Here is a 23811-nt window from a genome sequence, read left to right on the forward strand (position 1 = left end):
TTCCAAGTGACTGCCTGGAAAGTATGGTGAAAAGGATGCACAATCTGGGGAAGTGTTTCACTGACAGCAGAGCAAACTAGAGGAGAACTTCTACCTGCATTGCTGACTTTTGGGAAAAATAATACAAGGAAGCATCCTGGTGCCAGGATTCCTGTATATTTTTCTTCCTGAGTTTTGGAGAGGGATTGTGTAGTCCCCTCCCTAAGGAAAACACCAACCAGAACTCAGAATACTGCAGACTTTCCAAGAAACAGGCATGGTACAAAATGTGATTTTGGTGTTTTTCCGCAGGCGACTCAGCCAAAGACCTGCTGTTGAGGAGCTAGAAAGAAGGAATATCCTTAAACGTGAGTATTTTCTGTGTGAGTGCTGAAACCTGGGACTGCAGCTGTAGAACATAATATTTTTAAACAAATCCATTACTTGGGATTATTTTCTGTACCTAAAACTTTTTTTTTACATCTCATGGGTTTGAAATCCTGCAGGAAGCAGAATTTACAACTTGATAAAGGCAAGCAATTTAGTAGGGAAAAGACTGACCTGTTCAGCTTTAGGCTTGCCAACAATTATCACTCTGATTACACTGGTATGGATGTCTAGGAGGGGATTACAATTTTAGTGTCACACAGTGGGGTGACGATCGGACTGTCATTTGTCATGGCAAACTGGGCACTAGCCACCAAGGCTAAAATGGATGGAGAAAGGATCTTTGCAGAGATGTGATTCTTTGAGCAAGTTCTGACAAATTAGAGTTAGTAGGGGACTGTTATAAAGGCTGCCCCAGGGAAATGTTCTCAAATAGATGTAAGGCAGAAACTTGCAAGTCTGGCCAAAGATTGGTGTTCTGACCTGGGGATCTAACCAGTGATGAACAAAATCACTTTCCTTACAACTGCTGGAAATCCTCTGAGTTAGGGGAAGGTGAGAGAGAACTTTGACTGTGTCTCCATTATGGGTCTCAGACAGGAGAAAAAAGGAGGCCATTTGCTCAAAATATTCTGCTGTTGGTATTTTCATCATCTGTTTAGCGTTGAAAGGCAGAAACCAGATTGCTGTGAACAATAGTTTGTTTCTCATTAAACAAGCACAAAATGCAAAGCCACAGAAGCTTATGTCATACAAGTAATGCTGCCTATGCTATTTAATGTATCATTAGTTATTAATGTGGTTGCAATTCGCTAGGGGAAAAAAAGTTACCTACAGTTCATTACCTACAAGGTAATGTCTCAGAACTTTCTTATTAGTAGATAGAAAAAGCCTTGTGGTCTTGCCATTGAAGTTACTGGGGATTTCATTTCAGTTTTAACACAAAGGGCTTCCACTTCCATTTATCAGTATTTTTAGTCCTGTTCCAACGCATACATCACATATGGTAAAATTAGATATATCCAACATGTGCAGAGCAAAACGAGAAGCAAGATCTGTTCTTTGCAAATGTGACTGTCTGGACTTGGCCTAACTTCACCAGTTGCCTAGCACAACAGACAAGAGCAGTAACCCAAGATTCTGAAATATGTGGGGCCAGATTTTCAAGAGTTAGTGCCTTAGGAGCTCTGAAAATCTGTTCAATTGGGTTTTTTCCTGGCAGAGGAAGAGATGATCTCTACTGAAAAAATCTGTTCCTTTATGTTTACTTTTTGAAGTGTACTGGTTACATCCTTAATCTGGGTTAAACTGACCAGCTTTAATAATAAAAAGTTTGAATACATTCATATAATGAGCTTAGAGAGAGATAAAGCAGAAAGAAGATAAAGCAGAATTAAAGATATTTCCTGAATGCCAGCTAAACATACTGGTCTAGATTTGTATCTCATTTAAAGAGCTCCCAGCATGGAGCAAATGTATTGACTTCAGCTCAGTTGCTCAGGCTTTACACAGGTTCAGCTGAGATCAGAACCACTTCTATTTTATTTAGCTCTTCTATTATATGAAAAGCTATGTGTCTTGTGCTGAGCTGAGGTCATCACTTAGCTGTGCCAGTTGCAAAAGGCTGGACAGATGCAACAACTCTAGTCTCAGCTGTGAGTGAATTTGGAAATTATTAAAGTCTCCTTTTATTAACAGGGCCAGGAACGTTTTCATTAGGGAATTTAAAAGCACCTGGATTGGGTCTGACATGCAAAGCTGTAGCTGTACCAATGCCCTTCAGTGAAATCACTACAAGCTCCTTTAGATTGTAAGGGTTTGTACAGTTGCATCAGAAGTTTCCTGATATCTTTGATGTTCCTCATCCATACTGCAAATGGAAGCAATCCCACCCCCAAAGCTGTGTTAAGGACCAGTAAGTCATATCTGTACAACTCTGTCAAAATGAGAAGCATATTGCAAGTGCCTAAGTGCTACTCCTATGTTAATTTAAAACAAATCTTGGTAAGATGAAAAAAAAAAGAGTGACTTCTTACCTCCCTTAGGGTGATGTTTCTGAGATATAAAACTAATAGAATGCAAACTTAGATCAACAAAACTGCATGAAAATGTTGGCTTCAAGTCCTTTAACTGTGGAAACGCTGCTGGTTTACCAGAAAGCGTGACTAAAATTGTGACCCAGGCATTAACGTGTTCTTCCTGTGTTCAGCAGAAAGCGCTGCTCCCATTCAAGAAGGCAGTCTCTCTTAAAGCACACTGTACAGTCCCTGGCTCATTCTGAACACAATTGTTCTAGTGTCATGCACAGTGGAGAGCTCCCTGAAGAACTCAGAGAGCAGCAAAATGAATTACAGTATTGCACATGCCACTTCATAATTGGGAGTGTCTCTCCACTGAGATTTACGAAGCCAGCCCTCACTAATGAATGGATCTAAGTGCAGAGGGATGCTGCTGGGAGAGATCTCTCTGGTTGGTCTGTAATAACGCCTGAGTTTTACAGCACCCTTGCAAGCATTTCCTATCACAGCTTGGTTTATTTTTTTTCTAAAAGAAATCTTTCACTTCTTCAAGCTGGAAATAAGTACTGAAGCTGAGTGAATGTCTCACAGAAATGGGTCACAACACACATTCAGTACATTTGGAGAAGTGTTTTTTATCAGAAATGTGTGTTTGGGGCTTTGCTTTGGGAATTCTCTCAGTGCATATCACAGTCATATCTTCAAAAGGCACTATGCCACAGAAAATTCTTTGATCAAAAACCAAGCAGATAGGAGTATCTAAAGGGGTGAATTAAAACTGAATGAAGCATTAGTAACTTCTCACAGGTATCTCCACACCTTAGAATACATTCTGCTTTTTAAAGCCTGTTCTCCTTTTTAAACATTCCAGTTTTAAATAGCTGCTCATCCCTGGCAGCACTAAATTTAGCTGTCCTATTCTCTGTTACATTTGTGTCCCTTGCCACCAAACTGTAATACAGCACACTAGAGCATTTTAGACTAATTTGATTTACATTCCTACTATAACCAGTTGTAGCTACCCACAATTCTCTATTTTAAATTATGCATTTCAATGCGATCTAATGAGCATAAAAATAAAGGAGAAGAATGCTTCATTACTAAAAATAGCATCTGGGAAACCCATCTGCAGTGCTACTGCTTTTTTGGAGGCATATTAAAAATCAAGTGTGTGCTTTAACACTGGAAATACCTCATGCAAATGATGTAATAAAAATTCACAGTAGTACCTAGAGGAATCTCAGAATGGTTGAACATTTTTCTCTAGGTCTCAAGCTTTGTTCAGGTCATAGGCTCATGCCTTAATTTAGTAACAGATAGTACTGGAAATAGCAACACCATTAACTGGTTTCCCAAGGCAAAGACTGCATTTCTCACAGTGTTACAGCACTCCAGGCTATTTTTAGCTCCAGTGTGTGGGAGTTATCACGGCTTGAATGTCAATAGGCACAACACACAGGAAAGCTGCTTAGGTTAGAACAGAACGCTACAAGAGAAAACCCCACGAGGATGAAGAGGTTCTAGTGTCAGTGGCATACCGTGAATAGCAGAAGGAAAAAACCCCATCCAAGTCAGAGATAACTACTGTCAGTGTGACCATCTGAAGGTGCAGCCTGAGAATAAGATTGTGCAGGAAAGACCATAGTTTCCCTGGAGCAGCTGCAATAACTCTTTCCAGCAGCTAAACAGCAATGAATGGCTCCAGCAATATGCAGACATAAAAATGGTGATTACCTACAGAATATTTTTGTTCTCCTAAAATTTATCACTTGGACAATTTTTTGGTTGCTTGTTGTTATGTTAAATCTTTTTTTTGGGTTTAGAGCACAGGAAAAGCTGACACTGGCACCAGTATGTTACGGAGAAGTAACTACAGATTCTCATAGAGGACCAGAGAGATGTGCTGAGCGAACAAAACACACAACTAAGAACTAGCTACTATTTCTGTGCTCTAATTTTTATTGCCTGGAGCTTTGGAAAACACCAGTACTCCTCATGAGTAAAGTCACCTTTGTTTCCTTTTATATTCTCCACAGAACGAAATGATCAAACAGAACAGGAAGAAAGAAGGGAAATCAAACAGAGACTGACAAGAAAGGTAAAGTATTTCAATACCTTCTATTAGTTTAGAAATGTAGCAAAGGTAACATGACATCAACCAGTCAGGGACACAGTGGTGTCTTAGCAATGGGAATTATAAAAACATCTACCTTATCTCAGCTACATGAAACTTAGTGTAATATTCATACATAAACTTAATCAGAATATGGCTTTTTGCTTGCACACTGCAGATTTTCCAACTATATTGCTAGAAAAGGACTACATCATTCTGTATAGCAATCAGCAGAGCTGACTCCCTGCTGAGCACCAGGTGTGCTCCCACAGCACATTTCTCTTTGCATTTAAGGTGCTCTTAGAATCAGAACTCCACTGTGTTATTGTTGTTCCTAGGAATCCCTGTTGGAATTCTAAGCCAGATATGGTCATAACTTGTTAAAGACAAATTGAAATTCTTACAGGGGATCTAGTCCTGAAAACCTTACACAGACTATTTGCTGCTGACTGCAGTAGAAAAGCTCTGCAGCATACACTGCTGTACATAGATTATAATACATTCATTGCAATTCCTATACATATTGTAAATGCATTTTATCAATGCATCTTCCTTTTTTTGTTCATTATAAATCCACTCTGCTGTAGCCCACCACTCCATTTCAGCCATGATCACTCACCTACCAGTTCTCTGCTGGGATCATTCTTCCTCTGGAATTTCCAGGGGGAGGGTTTTTTTATTCTAGATACAGAAGTGCACCTTGAGCTAAGGGTGGGAAGCAGAAGATGTTTCACATTCTATTGGTGTGTTTGTTACTAACTCTGCCTTTATTTTTCAAAACTATTTAATACAGCTTAACCAGAGACCTACAGTTGATGAACTAAGAGACAGAAAAATCCTGATTCGATTCAGTGATTACGTGGAAGTGGCAAAAGCACAGGACTACGACAGACGAGCAGATAAACCATGGACAAGACTATCAGCAGCAGATAAGGTACTGCCATAATTGCAGTAGCATATTGCTGCTTTCTGCCTGCTTTGTCCATACATCAGATTCTGCAAAGACACTTAACCTCTGGGGCATTTAATCTCTGTAAAAGTTACTATTATTTGTATGCTAAAAGCACACTGCCCAATGCAGATGGTCATAAACCAATGCCATTTATAGAAATGCTGCCCTCTACTAGAAAGGAAAAAAAGGAAAAGAAGAAGAGGTGGACACAATCTTTCTCAGTGCTTTAGGACTGCAGCTCAAAAACATTTTCAGCCAAAGCAGTATTAACATTTATCCTCAGACTGGAAGTTTGGTGCCAAACGTGCAAATATCCCCCACTAGGTTTCTAAACATGCAACTATTTCCTTCCTCGTTTCCTATGAGTGTCCAAGGAGTCACTTGATCCTACGTTTCCATGAGCACAAACTCTCAGTTTTGTTCCACCCCATACCTGCTACACAGCTGCTTTACATCCTGATTCAACTTTCACATTTAGGTCCTTAAGTAGCAAGAAAAATAGCTCAGCATGATTCCAGGGAGAACAGTTGCTGAATAAGCTTCAAAACTTTAGGGCTGCAGCAAACAGAAAAAGCAGAAATGCTGAAACAATTACTGGGTGAAATGACAAACACAGAATCATTACTTACTGATTTGGTTTGAGACACAGAGAACAAATAATTCATTCTCCATTAACAAATAATTTTAGAGGCCTTACCTAGGAGAAGAACAATGTATTTCTACAACAGTAGCTATACTCTTGACCTCACTAAAATGGTGAATAAGCTATTAGATACTAATCAATGGCATTAAGTATTTGTTTTTTGCATGTACTGGGTATTAAAATAAGGTTTTCTCTAGATTTACTGGTTTTGTATCATTACTCAGGCAGGTTTATAAGCTTAAGAAGAAAAAGTAGGAGTTCAAATGGTGATGAATTCAGGATCAGGATTTTGACCATGTCTTTGTGCTGAAGATTTTGCCTTTGAGTAGACACAGACATTATTTTTCCTATTCTTTTAATAAGCTAAATCTCCAACATAAAACGTGAGGCTCAAGCCTCATAATTGTAGGTGGCTAAACTACACTAAGAATCTACAAAAGCACTAATTGAATAGTATCAGTATCACACTAAGGTTGGAAGAGACCTCAAAGATCATCGAGTCCAACCTGTCACCACAGACCTCATGACTAGAGTAGGGAGGACACTACTGCCCACTGCAAGCTTGAACTCACAACCTTCCCATTAAGGGTCTTATGCGCTACCAACCGAGCCACATCTGATAACATCTGATATTATAATATCTGATAATAATGGTCCAGTTTGCTCACAGTTCCCAGTGAAACAAAAGAATGCTGTAATTTTTTTAGTCTGAAATTTCATTGTATTGAGTACTAAAAGAGAACAATTTGCTTCATTGCAGACTGTGTAATCCTCTGGCTACAGGTGACAGCACAGTTCGGACTGATATTTGCAAGTTGTGACAAGCCTGATTGTTTAAATGTCACACCTTGAAATCCCATAGCAGTCAGTTGATCAGCTGATCAATTTCTTAGCAACTTCTGTTAATCTTTAATAAATTTTAAGTGGGATCCTATTAAAAGTGAGACAACAAGCACAGTGGTTTTATTCTCCTGCTAGAATTGCTTCAGACTGAAATGCCCCTGTCAGCAATCAGTACTGAATGACAGGAAGTATCATATCACCAGTCAGTACAACCTAGAAATTCATCACCTCTGCTGGCTGAGTAGCCTTTGCTATACCCAGTACCTGTTATTTCTGCTTTGGAAAACTCTTGCTTTGCTCTGTAGTCCGGTGGTTTACAATGCTTGCAAATACAAAATCATCTGTTAACCTTCTGCTTTCCAGGCAGCAATTCGGAAAGAGCTCAATGAATACAAAAGCAATGAAATGGAGGTACATGCCTCAAGCAAACACTTGACAAGGTCAGTTTTCCAGCTGTTTATTTCTACTGCTTGCTAAAAACAGTCTGCTTGAGTCCCAGATCTGTGGATTTTGCTTTCACATGGCAGATGTGGGAGAAGAATAGGCAAAGGAAGCTTTGTTTTTAAAAAAGCATCAGCTACAACAAAATATTAACTGTAGGCTATAACCCAGTCCTTTTTAAAACTCAAAACCCAACTTAAGACACTACATGAAGGTCAATGAAATTAAATGTACTTGAGTGTGCAACCTCCTTATTCCAGACATTTCAACGTCCTACTGAAAAATATCCCATTCTATACACCCTGGCAAGCCATCCATAAGCCCAAAGACAGACACATGTTCTCAGCAGATTCAGCCTGTAGATCTCAGTATCCCTTGAATGGTGGTCCAGCTGCTATTGCAAGGAGTGCAATCCCCCCAAGCACATTTGATGGCTGTCCAGCAGGTCAAGAGGGATAATGGGTTTGGACTCCTGTCACTCTCCCAGTGACTGGGCCAATGTGAGCCTAGGCAATCTCATGTCAGCACTGTGAGCCAATGTGAGCCTAGGCACTGCTGACAGGTACTATGTTTAAACATGCATGAAAACATTCACTTCCATTTTCTTAGTGGGAAAAAATGTGAGACTGATTTCAGTGTCACTGTTACTTACAAAAAGACATTGTTAGCAAGGGGAAAATTTGAAATAGCAATCAGTTAGTTCCTACAATTTGTTAGGTCTCTTGAGCATGTCCAATTGCTCGTAAACACACAATGCTGGGAGTTGCTGGGGGCACAGTGTACCTTTGCCATGGCTGCAAGCATCCTCAGGTGTGCTTGCTGCTAAAATAAGCAACCTAACACAGTATGAAGGAACTTGGTGTACAGTCTCATGTTCTGGAACTTGGGATGACTCCCAGCTTAACTGAGCTTTGGAAGCTCAATGAAAAGATGGTCTAGGAAAATAAATACCTGAGTCATAAATGCACTATCCATATAATTCCAGATGGTTAATGAAGTTTTTAGGGTTCTTTTAACATTACAGGACTCAGACTTGATGTCTGTGGCAAGGCATTGCAGCACTGATAGAATGAAATACAGGAAAAAACAAATGGGATGGCAGTGGTTTAAGTCTGAAAGTGAGGTACAAGTCCTCTAATTGAGGCTACCTGGAGAGTTTAAGTAGATTACAGTGATGTGTTTTGAAATCTGTTTAGAATATTAGGACTAAACAGGCTTACAATTTACAATTAGTGCTAAGGCATTACAAATGATTGGGACTTTAATTACATAACTCAGTCAAAAGAACAAGCCTACAGAGCAAGAGTAAATTACAGACAGACTCAGAGGACTATTGTGCATTAAACCAACACAATGTCCTCATATTTTCCAAAACATCAGCCCAGTATTGCACATTGCTTAGCTCTTACACAATCACAAGGTTACTGCACAATAAAGACTTATTTCTACCAATCACAAACTGTGGCTTAATTTCTAAAAGGGAAAAAAACCAAACAACCAAACACCAAAAATCGACCTGTATTTTTGCTTGCACTCCCAAATTCCTGCAAACTGCTTGAACTACAAATGCAAGTCAGTTATTGCATACTTGTAGAAAGGTGTAGGTGAAAAATGAAGTCATTAATATTGCTCAATACCATTACTGCACCTTAAAAGAGAATGAATACTGGTTTTAAAAAACTCCACACAATTTTTTTGTCTGACACAGAATTTTATAGAATTATAGATGTTTGCTTTTTGTAATTTCCAAGTGGCTTGAGAAATGTCTCTTATCTCTCCTAGATTTCACAGGCCATAGAAATTTTCTTCTGAGAAGAATCCGTCTTTACTTTTTGATACTGCTGCTGGACACACATCAGGGAATATCTGAGTCTTTCCCTAACGTTCAGTCCGGGACACCTTGATGTTTATGTGAAAGGACTCTGCAGATGAAGCCTCTGCGGCACTTACATGCAGAAGGAAACAGCAGAGATGTACTTTGCTCGGAAGTCAGAAGAGCAGTGGCCTGCAGAGTGAGACGGTCTGCTGAAAAAGACTGAAGTAAAGCTACTTGAAAGAACCTACTGCTCTCCTTTAACACTCCTTTTAAACTGTTTTGCAGCCTACGTTGGAAAAGGAGATGTGCATGTACAGGCTTTACCATTCCAAGGCCTCTGACATAATGGACATGACGCTCTGTCATTCAGTATTACATTGACAAGACATTTTGAACTTACCACAATTAGTTTGTAAAACACTTAAGTTCATGTTCTAAAAACTAATGTATTATAATTTCATTCTTTTTTATATAATGTCTAACAGAATCACAGCTGCAAGCATTTTTGATTCCTGTTACTTTTGTTCTTTAATTAAATGACTACTTATTGCAGGAAATGAACCTGTTTCCTAAAGCTTTTTTTTTTTCCCCCCCAGGGACAGTTGGGACGAGATTACAGTTATTGTGCACCAGATCATATCAATTCTTTAATCAACCTTCAAAAGGAGGATCTTAATTAAGGTCTTCCATCTTGTGGAATGTTTCAGACCAGTTCCAAACAGTGTAACGTGATTGTCATTCTTCACTAGTCAAGGTTTTGGCCCTCTGAAGAATGACAAGTTCACTGTTACTCTCATTCAGAGTTACTGAACTGGACAACTGGAGACTGAAATGTAACAATCAATGTACTTTGCAAAACAAATTATTTTAATGCTTTCTTGACAGCAAGAAGAAAACTGTTACTAAACATTAATAGTAGAACTGGTTGAGAAAACTGTAAAGCCAGACATTCTAATAATGCATGGTGCCCAAAAGCATTTGAGAATTCAACTCAAAATACCATAAAGGAAAAATGTAAGAAAAACTAATACAGTGAAAACTGGCAAGCATGCCTGATGAGAGCAACAAAGTGGTGCATACACACCCCAGATGAGAATTTCTTTGCAAGAGTTTAAATTGCTTTCCTGTCAGGAAGTCACTCAATGCTAAAACCTTGAAAGAAGCACTCTCCATTTTGTAGCTCCATTGAGATTATCTCCATGAAATGTGAACACAATAAAGATAACATGGTATGTAAAGTTGTTTGTATAGACTACTACTAAACTGCTGCAAGATGGTGACTCTAGTCAACACACAGAGTGGATGGACCAGCTGGCAATCCCCCTCCTGCTGCTCAGCGTGGGGATCAGGTAACACAGATACAGTGCTAGTCTTTATCTAAACTAACATGTAAGAATGGAAGGTAAGACAGAGTGCAATACTTAGAATACATCTGCATGGGCAATGCTAAAATGGAGGAATCAGGGGCAGTGCCCAGGATCAATGAGACATGCCAGCTTCATTGTAGCTAGCTCTGATTTTGTACAACTTTTTCATGTTTGACTTATGTGACTGGCAACTGAAGACTTGACTTACCCAATTAATTGACCCAAAGATCTTTCCTCTATTTATTGGGATTTTACAACTTGCTGGCTTTTCACAGAAATATGTAACATTATAACTAGCCTTTAAATATACTGTAAACTATATCTATAGTTCCAATTTTATTGTTAATAAAACACTCTTAATTCTAGACAACAATGTAACAGTAGCTCAGGTATACTATACAGAAAGGGGAGAAAGGTTTCCTCAGCAGAAGAACCATTCTTAGTTTGAGAACAGTAGATAACTCACAGTTAACTATAAACCTAACAGTCAGTGAAAATAACACTAGTTAGCAACAATGCACACTTTCACTGGTAATAAAAGTATTGAATAAAACATTTAAATGATGGTGAAAATATAATGAAAAGAAATGTTTTAAAGGTAGCTAAAAGTAGCTTTTCAAATTTGAGCCAATGCCTGTGAACTCTATTACTAACGTGACTTAACCATCTTGTAGTGATGGAGCAATGTACTTCACGTCTTCCCCACGTTCTCAGCATTCCTTCTGTCACACACATCCAGCCTTTCTTCTGCTTCAGTCTGGGAAGAGACAGAAAGTTGAGACTTCAGAGCCCACACAATGGCTGTCAGCTAACTACTACTCCCAAGCTGTTTTGAGGCTGCAAGCATTCAGGGGACCATATATAGTTGTGGGTTACTGTTGGAACTTAGCACCCACTGAAGGCATGTTTAGCTTTGGGAAGCTCCCCTTGTGCTACTGCCTCCTAATGGAAAACAAAACAAAATAGGCCTGCAGTGCATAATTCCTATCACTTCATTCAGGTGTCTGCTTTGGGTGACTTCTGGGCTTTCTCATCCACAAACTGGAAAGCAATCTCCCTGTGCTGAACTTTGGCTTTCCAAATACTCCCGTGTGATATGCTTCACAGCTGTTAAATTTGATTGTACCTGCTCAAAGTTTAGAAGTTAATGTGATGAGAGCTGGACAGTAACATTTTTTACTTCTATTTTATCATGACTCCTCACTACAGATAGCAATTGTATTGTTTCCAATATCCACTAACTGGAAGAAAAGACTCTGGGCTTTGCAGTACACTTTTTAAAGCCTTGTACAGTCAAAAATAGAAAAATACTGTTTCATAGACAGATAACATTTAGATCAGTAAAACACAATTTCACATCTCATGAGGTCCATCTAGTGGACATGACAGTGACTGCAGGCACAAAAATAATCCAAACAAATACCAGACAGGGAAATTAAAAATAGGCAGTACAGTATGGGATGGACCAAATACTTTGCTGGCAATTTCAATATATAAAAATTCTAGAGTCAGACTTGTGTTATTAAAGTTAATTTGTAAGAAGTTTAATTCTCATCCAAGAACACCAGTTACTCTGCATTCTGCTCCCTGTGCACATTGGACAGAAATCTATCACAACAAGCTCTTTTTCCACAGATGGTATTTCCAATAAGGATAAAGTAAGTATTTTTCACAAAATCGTAGATTAATTGAGGCTGGTAAGAGCCTAAGTCATTCCCCAAGGTCACTGGGTCCTACTCCCTGCTCTGAGTGAGGCAATTGCTGAAATTACAATGGGCTGCTCAGTTAAGTGCTGAGTTCAGGCTGCAGTCTGTAAGTAGGGACCTTTTTCCTCTAATTTAAAGATGATGATTATTATACAGAAGGAATTTACAAATCAACACATTTCTAAAAGTTTTCTACCTTAAAAGTAAATTTTAAAGCACTCAATTTTTCTCTGAAAACAAGCTTTAGGAAACAGGTACTCTTCGAAATAGTGAAGGACAAATCAAAGATATGAGAAGTACCTGTAAGACAGATCGCACAGGCAAGCCCAGCTAATAAAAAGCAACTCATTAAGTATCACCAAAGATGCAGAGAGTGGTAAGGCTCAGCAGAGAACAACTGCTAGATAAATACTTTGAAAAAATGGTTGGTGAGCTCGAAAGAATTCAGATCAACACGAAACCGTAATACCCAAATAACAGCTAACAAGATTAGGAAAGCAAATCTATCAGACTGATTAAATCACATTAGTCAATAATTACATCATTATACCCTAAAAGCTGCATTCGGAACTAACTGGAATGAGTTTGAGAGATACAGACTGAATGGCTTCAGAAACACGTGAAAAAAACCTTAAAGAACACTCCTGTAAGTAAAGTTCTGTGTCGATAGTAAAAGCAGTGTTAGGGGTTGTAGAAGCTGAGGAAAACCAGGAGTTCAGAGGGTAGAGGAGATAACAGAAATGACAGAAGCGTGTATGATGTTAAAGACAACCAAAGGACACAGTAAGAGGCATAACGGGATGAAAAATAAGGGCTATAATGCAATTAAGTTGTGAAGAGCTGTTACCCCTAAACAATATATGAGACCTCTATTGGTCATACCAGCTCCAGCATGTAACCACTTCAGCCGTGCTCCAGAAGCTGTGAAGTCGTGTAAGTGCTGTGCTAAGTGAGCTCAGGCTCCTGAGGTGCTCCGGATGTTAATATGAAATGTTCCATGGTAAAGAAGCAGCTGTGCACGTGGTAATGGGGACAACCCCAAAAGAACAGACTGGGGGAGATTCGACCAGACCTCTGAAGATCATTTAGTTCAAGTTCCCCGCTAAAGCAGGGTCACCTGGAGCAGGCTGCCCAGGATTGCAATGTCCAGTTGGGTTTGGAAGGTCTCCAGAGAAGGAGAACCTCTCTGGGCAGTCTGCTCCAGTGCTCTGGTACCCACATGAAGGTTTTCCTTATGTTTAGGTGGAAAAGTTAAAACATCTCCCTTCTCTGAGTTACTGTACAGCTGTTACCTCTTCATAGGCTCTAAGTTTTAAATCCCCACTTTTAAAGAGAACATAAAAGTAAAATATGAAAGGTATTGTTCTTAGCCTGAAAAGTTTGCAGTATACCCATGCAGGATTGAAACATAAAAGAGATTAAATGGTTGCTAAGAAACTGAAGTCTTTTGTTTTATTTGAAAGCAAGGTAGTCTTTTGTTTAATTTAAAAGCAAATTGACATAAATTAGCTTAGAAATTGCTCATCATAAATATTCAGAAGAGACCTTCTAGCTGATATGTGGCAACAAAGGAGAAACAAATTGTAACTCACTAGAAATCTAGGCATATAGAATAGATTGTATTAGTACTTAAGATGCATTTCTGAGATGCTAATAGCAGACCCACTTGGTGCCTGTTTTACACTAAATATACCTGTAATGGTTTTGACTGATGTGCAAGTATGTATTAGTGATTTAAAGCAAAATAGTAATGACATCACTTTTGTAAAGAAAAAGACAGACAACATATATTTTTCTTGAAATATTTAATACAACTATTTGTAACAGTTCAACTACAAGCGTTGATAGAGATTTCTCTTAGAAACTCCCACTGAAGTTTAACACCACAGACAAACAGGACTGAGATCAAAACATGTGCTTTCATTCCTAGATAATTTCTGACTGGATCAGACAAAAGGGGTCTTCTGTACACACAGACATAAAGCATAGAATCTAAGCAAAAGGCAAAGATGTTTCTCTGAAACTTAGTTAAAGAACCTATACAAATTGTCAAAGGCTTCTTGAAAAATAGCATGTGCTAAAAATCCAAAGATTTACATACTGCATTTTAGCAGAGTCAGCAAAATAATTCCAAGTTTCTCACATAGAAGAAGGCTTACCCACAAAGATTTTAGTAGTATCAAGAAAAATGATCTCATTACAGTATTTAATTTCCTGAAGTGTAGGAAGAAAAAAAAAAAAAAAAGTAGTGGACAAATTTTATAGTATAAAAGAGTGTTTATAATTCACCTTGAATTTCAGGAAGAAACTTGAAAATACTACTTCAGAATTCTGTCTTCTGAGCAAAATATTGTCTGCAATGCCCTGCGAACATTACACAGTTCCTCTTCTTGCTGTGCAAAAAAAGCATTAATCACATTTGTCACACACAGTAGTTAATACTGGTGCACATTATATGCTGCTCTTAACTTATCAAATGTACTTTTCTAGGGCAACACTCAACATAGTAAGACTCAGAACTAAACCAGGATATACATTCATGTACATCAGAGGGCTACAAAGATGGACAGTGGGCTGGAGCACCTTCCTTATAGGAAAAGGCTGTTCAGCCTGGAGAAGAAAAACCTCTGGGGAGACCTTATAGCAGCCTTCCAGTACCTGTAGGGTGCCTACAAGAAAGCTGGGAAGGGACTTTTTACAAGTGCTTGTAGTGATAGGATGAGAGGGACTAGCTTTGAACTTGAGGAGGGTAGATTTAGCCTGGATATTAGGAAGAAATTCTTTACAGTGAGGGTGGTGAGACACTGGAACAAGTTGCACAGGGAAGTCATCAATGTCCCCTCCCTGGAGGTGTTCAAGGCCAGGCTGGATGAGGCCTTGAATGACCATACTTGCGCAACAAATACAAACAAGAACAAGAAAACTTCATTTACCATTTCTCTAAGAAGTTTTTCTTGGAGTCTTTTTATGTCTTCTTTCATCAGATGCATCTATAAAAACACAGCACACGCATTTTCTCTGCTCACAACTGGTAACCCATCTTCAAGGTGACAATTACACCATAAATGATTTGTAACTGAGAGACCAGTGCACGTCCAGCCACCTCCCTAAGGGAAGGGCTCTGGGTGTTAAATCTGTTATTTTTAACCAGTGTTAATCATCCCAGAAAGAGTCACAGAATACAGACTAATACAGACTAAAGCTTCTACTTGCTTTCCAAATAACTGCACACACCTTCTTATGGGTGAAATCCAGTCCTAAAAGACTGAATATTGTTATATTGAAGGCTATTTTGTGACCACTAACAACTACAAAAAATACTTGCATGGCATTAATACAATGCTGAGGTTAAGATTTTCTTTGGAAAAAAGTCAGCATGGACATCTGTTGTTAAAATGAACCAATTAAAAATGAATAAAACAAAAAATAAACAACAGTTCATCATACCTCTGAAGTAAAAATATGTTCTTCGTGGTCAACTGTATGGTAGATATTATTTTCAAATGAAGTTCTAAGAATCTGGACTCTGAAGAAATAAAAGGCAGTTCAAACAGCTTTGGCATGTATGCCATGAATACATCCCGTTACTTGTAGTCTATTTGTACTAAAAGCATGGGTAAATATAACACAGTATCACAGTATATCACAGTATAACTTAGGTTGGAAAGGACCTCGAGAATCATCGAGTCCAACCTATCAATACCGACCATATGACTAGACCATGGCACCAAGTGCCACGTCCAATCTCCTCTTGAACGCCTCCAGGGACGATGACTCAACCACCTCCCTGGGCAACCCGTTCCAATGACGAATGACTTGCTCGGTGAAGAATTTCCTCCTCACCTCGAGTCTAAACCTCCCCTGATGCAGCTTGAGACTGTGTCCCCTTGTTCTGGTGCTGGTTGCCTGGGAGAAGAGGCCAACTCCTTCCTGGCTACAACCACCTTTCAGGTAGTTGTAGAGGGCAATGAGGTCACCCCTGAGCCTCCTCTTCTCCAGGCTAAACAATCCCAGCTCCCTCAGCCTCATTGTTACTACTGGAGTAGTCCAGCAGGGACATGGAGAAATTTAGATAGAGAATAATCACATTTCTCCTGTAACTTAAGATTTTGATCTCATTTTGTCACCTCATCTACCACTTCTATTTCATGGATGCTAAAAACTACACAGACAATATAGTAGCTGGCTTAACTTGGACCTCAAGTGAAAAGAGCACAAATCTCCACCTGGGATTAATGAGGCATACTAACCTTTGTTGCTCATTTTTCCTGTACGTACTAAACATCTGAGTATGTTTTTTCCAAAAGATCTGTTAAAGAAAATAAAATGAAACAGTCAGTAGGAGCTAACATTTTCTCAACTAAACCTGTCTGCTAATATAAATAAAATAACCCACAACTAGAGATTCAGCACAGAATGGGTAGGAGGTAGACAGACAACACAGAAGCCTGGAGGAAATGAACCAAAAACTTAGCTAGCAGGATGAGGCACTTTACAAGTTCTGTTTTCATGGACCCAGTGTCAACAAAAGTCTGTTCTGTGTAACATTTTCAATACAAAACCAAATATATATAGAGCACTGTAATCAGACTTCCCTTATAAGTAAAGCCATATCTTCAGAGCAAAAGAAAAAACAAACACAACAAATATAGTCTTGTGTTTATGAGCATTTGTATATTGACTTTTACATGACAGCAAGTAGCAGATCTGTAATGTCAAATGGCTCATTGTAGAACATACAGCAAACATGATTCAAATACCTACATGCTGTTCCTGAAACACAAACCACCTGAAAAAAATGCTCAGGAAGTTAAGGTAAATGACTCCTTAATAGTAGTAGTTTATTCTAGGAATCAAAATATACAGTGGTGATCTAGAAATTTTAAGGGCAAATCCTAACACATCAAATTCAAGAGCTGAAGTTTGACCCAACGTTTTACCAAAATGCCAAAGGCTTTCAAAATCAAAAAGGAAGCTAAAGGTAATCTGAATAATCTATGGATTCCGTAAGACTGCACTTTCCTCCGTGACCAAGCAATTAAAATACAAACCGAGAATTCTTTTTCCAAGCTTTTCAGGGACTGAGAATCTTTCTCAAAATTCTCAAGCTCCGCAAGAAGAGCAAAATGAAAATTCTCCATCTGCCTGCTCCTACCAAAACAAAATGAGTTACTTTTAGAATAGAATAAACCAGGTTGGAAGAGACCTTCAAGATCATCGCATCCAACCTATCAACCAATCCAACCCACCTAATCAACTAAACCATGGCACCAACCACCCTGTCAAGTCTCCTCCTGAACACCTCCAGTGATGGTGACCCCACCACCTCCCCAGGGAGCCCGCTCCAATAGGCAATCGCTCTCTCTGTGCAGAACTTCTTCCTAACATCCAGCCTAAACCTCCCCCAGTGCAGCTTACGACTGTGTCCTCTTGTTCTGGTACTGGCTGCCTGGAAGAGGAGACCAACATCTGCCTGTCTACAGCCTCCCTTCAGGTAGTTGTAGAGAGGTCACCCCTGAGTCTCTTCCTCTCCAGGCTAAGCAACCCCAGCTCCCTCAGCCTCTCCTCATAGGGCTTGTGTTACAAACCCCTCACCAACTTTCTTGCCCTTCTCTGGACACGCTCCAGCAAGTCAAACTCCTTCCTAAACTGAGGGTCCCAGAACTGGACACAGGACTCAAGGTGTGGCCTAACCAGTGCAGTGTACAGGAGGAGAATGACCTCCCTGCTCCTGCTGGCCACACTGTTCCTGATGCAGGCCAGGATGCCAATGGCCCTCTTGGCTGGCTGGGCACACTGCAGGCTCATGTTCAGCCTACCATCAACCAGCACCCCCAGGTCCCTCTCTGCCTGGTCGCTCTCCAGCCACTCTGTTCCCAGCCTGTAGCACTGCATGGGGTTGCTGTGGCCAATGTGCAGAACCCAGCACTTGGATGTGTTAGAAGGCATACACTGCATTTTAAGGGTGCTTGAAAACAAATCTTTTGTTACAGACCTGCATTCATGAAGCTGGTAACTCACTGTTGCCAAATGCTCATGGACAGCTCTTAATGATTGCTTGGTAAAATGATCCATTTTCTGTGAGCGGCTCTATGAAGGTGTTTTAAGATTAAACTCAGATTAATTTCACTTTAGGAAAAAAAAGCTGCAATATACTTCATACTGTAGTCATTTAGGATTACACTGGGCAAAAGCCCTTTCTTTATCATCTCCCTATCCTTTACTGAAAAGTTTCCTGTTCATGAAATGTAAACTAACATGGGTTTATGCTTTTGATAAAATTCTACATGTCTTGATTAGAAGTACCTTATTTGAATATTATTTCCTAAAAAAAAAGTACATATCAAATTAATGGTGTGAGTTTGCAGCTGTCTTAGATGAACAAATGCATTATTCAGGCTCATGTTTATCATTTTGGAAATAAATTACATTTAAGGGTTTGATAAATTGACCAGAAAAACAAATGAATAATCAAATCAATCAAAATAGCAGTATTCTCATTACTGTAGCTACATAGGTACAACAGAGGATGAAACCCTAAACAGACCCGGGAAAGAAAATCATTAGAGTTAGGTACACAAAGAAATTGAAGAAAGCCTAAAAGGAAACTTGAATTTTATCCTTTCTTGAAGTTCTATGTACATAGCTACTTTCAGGTCCTTTTAAGCACATTCTCTGGTGTAAAACAAGTGATCATACATATGCACATATACCCACAAAGACAACTAACACTGTATATGAAATGTCTTGCCTCAATCTTCTTAGTAAATTCTTTTTGGAGCTTCTGGCATATGCTGATAGTTGAACAATCAGGTTCCCAGCTTTCCCCATCCAAAACAGCCACCTCATTTACAGAGACAGTAGATATGCTTTCAGACACTGAAGAGAAGTTAAAAGAGATCATGTCACAATTCATTATGAAAGTGTTCTATCTGAAGTTTCAACAGGGCCTAGAAAAGCTTTTGCTACATAGAGATCAATCAGACAGCTGAGGCCAGTTTCTATTTAGCTTTCTTCCCTACCCCCCCAAAGTAAGATGTTTTTGTAATGTCTAGTACATTTTCTTGTTAAAAACTTAAATTTGTTATTTTTAACTTTCACACAATTGTGGTCAACCCTCATTCCAAAGCTAACCTCTGTAAGTACCAGAATGAGCTGTTTTAAATAATTTTCTGGGCTGTAGCTTTGGTCTTCTCTTCCCTTTCTCCTCCTCCTCCTCACTGCTTGCTTCTGCTTCATCAGAATTGCTTTCTGTACCACTGTGGTACCTTCGTTTGGAAAATTTCTGTACAGTTGGTCCTGTAATAAACATGAAAACATGCTTCATTTTAGGAGTATTTAGAACAGTGACACAGAAGGAAGAGAAAACCTTATTTACCCTCTGCATCCAAACTCTAGGAGTAAGTCTTGGCTTTAAAGCTTGAGAATTATATAAACATTAATAAGCATTGCACTTATGGAGGGCACTGATGGATGTAAATGAACAGGATTTCAGTGGAACTCAGAACTGACACATGCAAGACTCGCTCACTGAAGAAATTCACAGCTTGTACCTGACTTATGTACAGGACCATAAGGTTCTTCGCTCCAAGACTGTGCTTTACTTCCACTGGAAAGAGATGGTGGTGTTACCTCCTAAAAGAAAAGTCACCAATTTATGAGCTTCCAAATTAAAGCACTTAATACTCCTCATCTGAAATCCCCATTTACATAGCTTTTCATTAAATCTGGGACATAAACACATCTACAAGATGAGAAAAGCCATAAATAAAAAAAAATGTTGCCAGGTTGCACAAGATGAAATAAATTCTTCACCACGTCAATAACTAATGCTAGCACTAAGCAAATGACCAATCACACCTAATGTTCCTTGCAATAGAACATAAAAAAGTAATTATTTCTTACAGGAGTAATTAGTGTGGGTTCTTTTTTCCCCTCACTAGAAAAAGAAGCACTTGCAAGAAGTGTTCTGAAGGTATACAGCAGTTTTTATTTATTTGACAATGCTGCAAGAGTTATTATATTGAGTAGTACATTAATGCTAAAACTACGACAGCACTTTCTCATCTCTTTCAAGAATTTCTCCATGCACGTGTCACAATTTATTTGTGGAAAATAATTTTATTGAAAGTCAAGAAGAAAACATTTATTCATTTTTATAGATACTAATTATAATGATCTTCTTGGCATACAATTCTTTCCTTGTACCCTTATGATAAACAAGTCCCTAATTGATCTCAAATATTTAAATACTAACTAGTAGGCTTTTCCAAACATGTCACAAAGTAAACTGTAGAGAAAATGTAATATTAAGACATGCCTTTTTCTTCATCATCTGTGAACTAGATAAGACAAAAAAGCTGCACCTCTCTTCTGAAGAGCAAAGGATTTAGTAAATACCTCATCTTTACTTTTGATGATGGATCTGGTGATATCTTGTTGCTGCCCTTTAATAGAAAGTGTGTCTGAAAAGCAAGGTCTGAAACGGAGATCTTCATTATCATCATGTGGCTCAGATACAGATCCCTTTGCCTGTTTTCCATTGACAACTTTACATGTCGTTAAGCTGATCTACACATTACAAAACACATCATTGAAGGAAAATGTACAAAGGCATAAAACACTTGAACAGAACAATTTCACTTAAAATAACTGTAGAGTGACTTTAGTATTCTTACCAAAGATGGTTCAGTTAAAACTGGTGAGACATATCTATTTCCAAATGTTAACTTTTTCACAGTTGCCTCAGGGGACTGATTTAGACATACACTCTGAATATCCTTTTTTTGTGGAAAGATGTTTTGGGGAGAGATTTTCTTCTCAAAGCTTAATGTTTCCCTTCGTTCTGGTGTTGACTCCTGCAGACTAGGTGATCTATCACTGTAAGCATGCTCTTGAGTAACATCTTCTGATACTCTTTCAGCACCTAGAAAACAGTTCTTGAACTGTCAGCATGAGGAATAGAAAGAAAAGGCAAGTTAAAGCCCTGTATTGCTAACTGTTCCAACTTTGGATATCTGCAAGTCTTAGACATGTGGCATTTTTCCTTAGTTGCTGCCATATGATGTGCCACACTTGCCCTTTTTGCAGTCTCTGCACTATTTTAGTGGTTATCAGATTTGTTCTAATGCTTATGTTTTGCATTTCTGCACTATGCTGATGCCAAGTAATTTTACCAATCTATCAGTGTTAGTGACATTAATACACTTCCTTAAATATGTGGTACACACTGAACTGGGGGTTATCTCTTCTTTTAAAAGCATAAAAGATGTAAAATTGAAGTACTGTGATACTCCTAATCTCCACATTTTCATATGGTGTTGCTATAAATTACAAGTCAAAATACATACATCTCATTGTCTCGGGAGATGCAGGACACTCAAGCGAAGGAATTTCAGATTCCTTTAGTTCTGCAGAGTTCTTCGATTTAATTAATGCTTTTGTTACATAGCAAGCTCCTGTCTTTGGCTCCAAATATAGCGGACTCTGGAGTTCCTTTTGCAGATTACCATCCTTGTTTTTCCCACTCGCAAGCTTCTATTAACATACAGAGTTTATATAACCATTATTTGTAAACATACAGAAGTATTCACACACACACACATATACATAACTGCAGGCAAAGGGCACATTATCTACACACACTACTGAACGAGCAGTGCATCCCCAAAGGAACATCATTAGAAACACTTCCATCCGTAAGAATATCAATAAACACTGAATTTGTTTAAACTCTGCAACCAGAGTTTAAGGGCACTACCAGAAATAATTCATAAAATTCACTTGACTTGCTTAGGTTGAGCACTAAAAACTCAGTAGTAAGCAGAAAGTAGACCAAAGTTTATTTTGAAATATATGCCAGAAGTGGATTTTTTTGAATGAACTGCAACTCCCTACCTGTATTTTTGATTTTTCCTCCTTAGAGATATGCACTGGAGATTCCTTTTCACTGTCTGACCCTGAGCTGGAAGGTTCTTTATAATTTTTTGCTAATGCTGCTCTTCGAGGTAGTTTTTTTCTGGTGCTTTGTCCTGCCATTCCATCAGTTCTTGTATTATCCTTTTTACATTCATTTACCTTTGGAAAAATAAAGACACTTTCAGTTTAAATCACAATAAATAAATTTATAAGAATAAATAGCAAGCAACTCAGTTTAATTCCCTGAAAATCATTCTTTCAAAACACATTAAAAAAAATAATTAACTTTACCAAAGCTCAGAGGCTCCCCCTATCATTCTACAAAATATTTCAGGAATGTAAATTTTCACACTAGAAAAAAGTCTGAAGGAGACTGGGAAAGGTTTGGGGCTCTTTTAGCATGGTTTTGTTGTTTGGCCTGGGGCTTTTAGCTCTTTAAACTATGCCTTACAAACATCTACAAGTACCTTCCATTAACACGTTCATAATCACATATCATTTGTTGTACACTCAATTTCAATATACTTACAATATTTTGCAATAATTATTCTTTAATAGCTATAACACTATCCATTTCTCACTTTCATCATGTTACATATATTCATTTAAAGAAATACTCTCTAATGTAGTAAAATGCAGTTAATCACATCAGCCACATTAGCCTTGCTGAAAAGTGAATGACATTAAATGGAGTAGAAGGCTACAAACAAAAAACTTTAAGTAATAAAGTTTACAAAAGCATCAATGTATAATAATAATTCCAGCTCACATCTAGTATTGTGCCTGAAATAGTAGCTAAATATTACATTGAAAAAAAAAAAAAAAATAGTATCTGAAAAGAACTGTATTTCTCAGCTGATGTGGAAATAAATATGTGCTATTTCTCCATACTGAAGAAAAAAATCCATTAAAACAGTTTCTGCATTGAGTGAAGATATTTTCAATAAGTATTACAAATCTAGCTGCAAATTTACATTTACCTTTTTCTTATTTGCATTTTTGCCTTTAGGTTTGTCCATGTGGCAGGCAGGTTCAGAGGATTTATCTGCTTTAACAATACACAGGTTAGAAAAATAAGCCAAATATTAAACTGTTTGACATTTGGAATTTTAGCTGTCAAATCATGGAATCACATTTGTGCCCACAAAATTACTGACTCAGGAAATTGCTCTCAGCAAATTATTTCAAGAAGCCAAAGATATTTTTGTTGACAACAACCACTGCCTATCCCATCTTCAATTATTTTCCATGCTAAAATACAGACTTTTTAGTCCTAATAATTTAAGGTTAATTTCTAACTTGGAAATAAGGTAACAAAGAGCTACTGTATCTGCAACACAGCATATTACAAGTTCTGCAGTAAAAATCTATGGACAGAGTTATTGCAGCATTTTTAAGAAATATGCAAAATAATTCTTACTTTTGTCTGGGCTCACTGGTTTCCACAAATTCTTATTTCTGCTGTAATCAGTTATGCGGTCTTTAGACTTTCTATTTGATTCGTTCAGCCAACTAACTTCTGTCTTGCTGTCATCACCTCTGTATTCTGTGTCTGTGTCACTGAAGAGATGTTTCTTGTTTTGATTCATTCTAGTCTAGAAAACCCCAAAATTTCTTAAGTTACTGAT

General features: G+C 38.3%; 2 protein-coding genes across 11 annotated transcripts in view; one reads left to right on the plus strand and one right to left on the minus strand.

Annotated features, from left to right (window-relative positions):
• PHACTR3 (phosphatase and actin regulator 3) overlaps nucleotides 1-10430 on the plus strand; it is a 115727-nt gene extending 105297 nt beyond the window's left edge. For all 4 annotated transcript variants that reach the window (XM_068150040.1, XM_068150041.1, XM_068150042.1 and 1 more), the window contains exons 9-13: nucleotides 292-347; nucleotides 4421-4482; nucleotides 5291-5431; nucleotides 7299-7375; nucleotides 9159-10430. In XM_068150040.1, the coding sequence (XP_068006141.1) occupies nucleotides 292-347; nucleotides 4421-4482; nucleotides 5291-5431; nucleotides 7299-7375; nucleotides 9159-9174 (352 nt within the window). In that variant the 3' untranslated portion in view covers nucleotides 9175-10430. The remainder of the gene's footprint in view (nucleotides 1-291; nucleotides 348-4420; nucleotides 4483-5290; nucleotides 5432-7298; nucleotides 7376-9158) is intronic.
• Nucleotides 10006-23811, minus strand: part of SYCP2 (synaptonemal complex protein 2) — a 33159-nt gene continuing 19353 nt past the window's right edge. For 3 of the 7 annotated variants that reach the window (XM_068150034.1, XM_068150035.1, XM_068150032.1), the window contains 15 exons: nucleotides 23604-23778; nucleotides 23164-23231; nucleotides 22163-22342; nucleotides 21616-21802; nucleotides 20944-21191; nucleotides 20666-20836; nucleotides 19819-19900; nucleotides 19400-19564; nucleotides 18996-19144; nucleotides 18261-18355; nucleotides 17317-17416; nucleotides 16516-16574; nucleotides 15713-15791; nucleotides 15199-15255; nucleotides 14056-14658 (listed from right to left, as the gene is read on the minus strand). In XM_068150034.1, the coding sequence (XP_068006135.1) occupies nucleotides 14584-14658; nucleotides 15199-15255; nucleotides 15713-15791; nucleotides 16516-16574; nucleotides 17317-17416; nucleotides 18261-18355; nucleotides 18996-19144; nucleotides 19400-19564; nucleotides 19819-19900; nucleotides 20666-20836; nucleotides 20944-21191; nucleotides 21616-21802; nucleotides 22163-22342; nucleotides 23164-23231; nucleotides 23604-23778 (1890 nt within the window). In that variant the 3' untranslated portion in view covers nucleotides 14056-14583. Of the gene's footprint in view, nucleotides 11317-14055; nucleotides 14659-15198; nucleotides 15256-15712; nucleotides 15792-16515; nucleotides 16575-17316; nucleotides 17417-18260; nucleotides 18356-18995; nucleotides 19145-19399; nucleotides 19565-19818; nucleotides 19901-20665; nucleotides 20837-20943; nucleotides 21192-21615; nucleotides 21803-22162; nucleotides 22343-23163; nucleotides 23232-23603; nucleotides 23779-23811 lie in introns of those variants that run through there. The other 4 variants (XM_068150033.1, XM_068150039.1, XM_068150037.1 and 1 more) reach the window with 4 other exon arrangements.

Source organism: Melanerpes formicivorus, unplaced genomic scaffold (genome assembly GCF_026170545.1).
Source record: "Melanerpes formicivorus ecotype bairdi unplaced genomic scaffold, bMelFor1.0.p_v2 SCAF_19, whole genome shotgun sequence".
NCBI lineage: Eukaryota > Metazoa > Chordata > Aves > Piciformes > Picidae > Melanerpes > Melanerpes formicivorus.